Raw genomic sequence first — 3,629 nt, forward strand, 5'->3', positions numbered from 1 at the left:
ATTATTTCAGTTGGCACACTAGCTCCAATCAATAGCTCAATGTCTTGCTCTTTGTTTTTTGCACTTCCAGCTGTTGTTTCATTATTTCTTGCAATCCTCTTTGCTTCCAAATCCTTTCTTATTCCTTGAAGATTTATCACAAGGTCTTGAATATCTTCATCTTTGCCTTCTGCCAAACTTACACAAGTGTGTATCTCTGACCATAAATCATTTAACAATTTTTTCTTGTCTATTATATTAGCACATTGCTCCAACAGGTTTCCTCCCAAGTCAAAAATTGGTTTCTTTAATGCCATAGTAGTCCACCTGTGTAGCATATACTGCTCGGGAATGGTTTCAAACCTTTTTGCTTTCCAAACCCAAATCATATGTCTACATGGAATTCCTTGCCTATAAAATAGCTTGCAAGAACATGTGGTGTCATAGTTAGTTGGATTAAACACAACATCAAATGTTCTAGTCCGATTTCCTTCACTTACTGTTGCAACTTCCAATTCATTTTCTTTCTTCAATTCATCAACACCACAAGAAAAACAAGCAATTTCAACCTTGTATTGAAATTCATAAAAGACAGAGTTAGTATATAAATGTGAGGCATGCTTTTCTATCCTTAGTGGTGTTTTGCACTCAAGATATTTGTGCTTTGAATCATTATCATTCTGACCTTGAGTGTGTCTCTAGGAATCAATTGCAGCTTCATATCTCAAGTAAAACTCAACAAATGACACATGAGGATTGATAAAGGAGCAGAAAAAGTTGTTTTCACTTTCGGATCTTGATGTTGTACGCATTATTCCTCCAAGGAACACATCTCTGAAATAGGCCGGAATCCACTTGTCTCTTATCTTGTACATATAACCTAACCACTCATGTTGTTCCAAGTGGTATTCAATCATCACCTTGTTCCACCTTTCTTCAAACTCGGCAGGTTCAATTTCAAGGTGCCAAACGCAAGCACATAATTTTTTTAGGAAACCAGTTTCTTCTTGCATGATTGATTTCTCCACCTTATCTGGTAACTTTTTCATTATGTGCCACATACAGAACCGATGTTCAGTCTTCTTAAACACACTTCTAATAGCAATTTTCATTGCTGGATCCTGATCTGTGATCATACAATTAGGTTCATTCCCACCCATTTCCTTGAGGAATGATCTGAACAGCCATTCAAATGACACGATATCTTCCTTTGCTATGAAACCAGCAGCAAAATTAATGCAATTCTTATGATGGTCAACGCCTGTAAATGGAGTAAACACCATGTTGTACCTATTTACACATACAAAATAAAGTTTAAATGAGCAAATAATTTAATACTCATTTGAAAAATTATCAAATAATCGATTGCTTATTTGTCAAATGAGAAAATAACTCAATGCTTATTTGTGAAATAAGCAAACAATTCTTTGCTCTTTTGTCAAATGTGCAAATAATTGAATGCTCATTTGTCATATGAGCAAACAACTCAATGCTCATTTGTGAAATGAGCAAACAATTCAATGCTCATTTGTCAAATGAACAAATAATTCAATGCTCATTTGTCAAATGAACATGAAATTCAATGCCCATATACATACTCTTATCAAAGAATATTAGACTTATGGGGATATTCAATTTTCACATAGAAGTAATGAGCAATTAAACTAATTTTATTTAAAACAAAGTCATTAATTTCAGCCATAGCTAGTAATAACACATCAATGAATTACCTATTGGTTTGGTATGTGGTATCAAAGGATACCATATCACCAAATAGAGCATAACTCTTTTTACAAAGGGGGTCTGCCCACAATGCTCTACAAAGGCAATAATATTCATCCATCTCAAAATCAAAGAAAAAAGCGCTCCACATTAGCTTTTTATTGGTAAAGTTATCCACGAACATTTGAGTATCGCTTCCTTGAATGTATGCTTTTAAATCTCTATGAAATTTTTTGAAATATTCCTTAGATGCACCAATGTTTTCATATCCTCCAACAATTTCCTTCATCATTCCAAAAGTTGTAACGGGACCAATATTCACCTATTTAAAGAACAAAACAGTTTGTCACATGAGCAAATAATTCAATGCTCATTTTTAAAATGAGCAAACAATTCAATGCTCATTTGTCAAATGAGAAAAAAATTATTTGCCCATTTGTCAAATGAGCAAACAACTTTTATTAGAACATACATATAATTCATGAAACATAAGAGAATTTGAAACATAAGAGAATTCATGAAACAATTCAATGCTCATTAGGCAAATGAGCAAAAAATTATTTGCTCATTTGTCAAATGAGCAAACAACTTTTATTAGAACATACATAGAATTCATGAAACATAAGAGAATTTGAAAATGTTACCTTAGAATTATTCACAATTATTTTTTTGTGTAAAATGTTCATTTTCCTTCCTTCTTTTTGGAATAGATTGCAGCTAGGTGTATAAAGTGCATGAGTATGTCCCTCATGAAATTTTGTCACTATGAATGTGTTATCATCACAATGCTTTAGGACAATATGTGCCTTGCACCCATCACGAGTAACGAGTCTCTTCCTTTTGATTGAAGCTTTTTCTTCATTGTTTTCCCCTTCCTTGTTATTTAAATCTTTTTCTACAGTAGTCTTTCTTTTCTCTTTGTCCTTCCTTATTGCACAAGATATACTGATATTTTAATTCTTTGCTTCTTCTTTGTCTTTTAGTTGTAGACTTCCTTGTATTGAAACCAAAAGCAAATGCATAACCTTTATAAAATTCAAGGCATTCTTCAAGATTATTAAACTTCATCCCTATAGCTGGTTTCAACTCATTGGGGCATATTGGATGCCATTCTTTTGTTCCTCCAGGAGTGATCAAAGGTGCTACTTTAGGAGAAACTACTATTGTAGGAGTAGTTGGCACATTTGTGATGGTACTTGATTGACTCTCAACTTGGTTGTTGTTGCTCATAATTTGTGAATATGCACCTCCTTAAACACACTTAAACACACACACACACACACACACATACACTCTCAATAATTAGAACTGAAATCAGATTCTTAAACAAACTTACACACACACAGACATAGATACACACTTACACACACACACACACACACACACTCAATAATTTCATAATCTATAGTTATAACTGAAATCAGTTTCTGAAATCAGAATTGCAAGCAGAAAAAGGAGGGGGCAGGGGGGATAGGTTTGCTCATTTGTCAAATGAACATGCAATTCAATGCCCACATATATAAACTCTTACACTCAATCACACTCACACTCACACTCACACTCACACACAGACACACTGTTACACTCACTCACACACACACACTCACACATACACACACACACATACATACACAATTCTGTATACTTAGTGTTTTTATAAGCTAATATTTGCCAACTTATAGATCCTTGAATTACTTATGAATGTCATTAATATTTGCTCATTTTAATTGTAGTTACCTCATTTTAAATGTTCTATTATACATATTTAGGTTTGCTCATTTTAATTTATTTGCTCATTTTGAATTTGATTGAAAATAAGAACATAATAACAGCATTCAATTGAAAATAAAAACCTCTAACAACATAAATAATTGATTCAATCACTATCAAGTTTAATCTGATATTATTAAAATCTCTATCAAATTAAT

At 32.9% G+C, this 3,629-nt stretch overlaps 1 protein-coding gene across 1 annotated transcript; it reads right to left on the reverse strand.

Annotated features, from left to right (window-relative positions):
* Positions 1-677: 677 nt before the first annotated feature.
* On the reverse strand, positions 678-1,990 carry LOC110722033 (protein FAR1-RELATED SEQUENCE 5-like). The gene is made up of 2 exons (XM_021901253.1): positions 1,710-1,990; positions 678-1,269 (listed from the first exon to the last, which is right to left on the reverse strand). Exons 1-2 carry the CDS (start codon positions 1,988-1,990, stop codon positions 678-680), a joined length of 873 nt encoding a protein of 290 aa, XP_021756945.1.
* Between the last annotated feature and the right edge of the window lie 1,639 nt (positions 1,991-3,629).

Source organism: Chenopodium quinoa, unplaced genomic scaffold, assembly GCF_001683475.1.
Source record: "Chenopodium quinoa cultivar QQ74 unplaced genomic scaffold, ASM168347v1, whole genome shotgun sequence".
Taxonomy (NCBI): domain Eukaryota; kingdom Viridiplantae; phylum Streptophyta; class Magnoliopsida; order Caryophyllales; family Amaranthaceae; genus Chenopodium; species Chenopodium quinoa.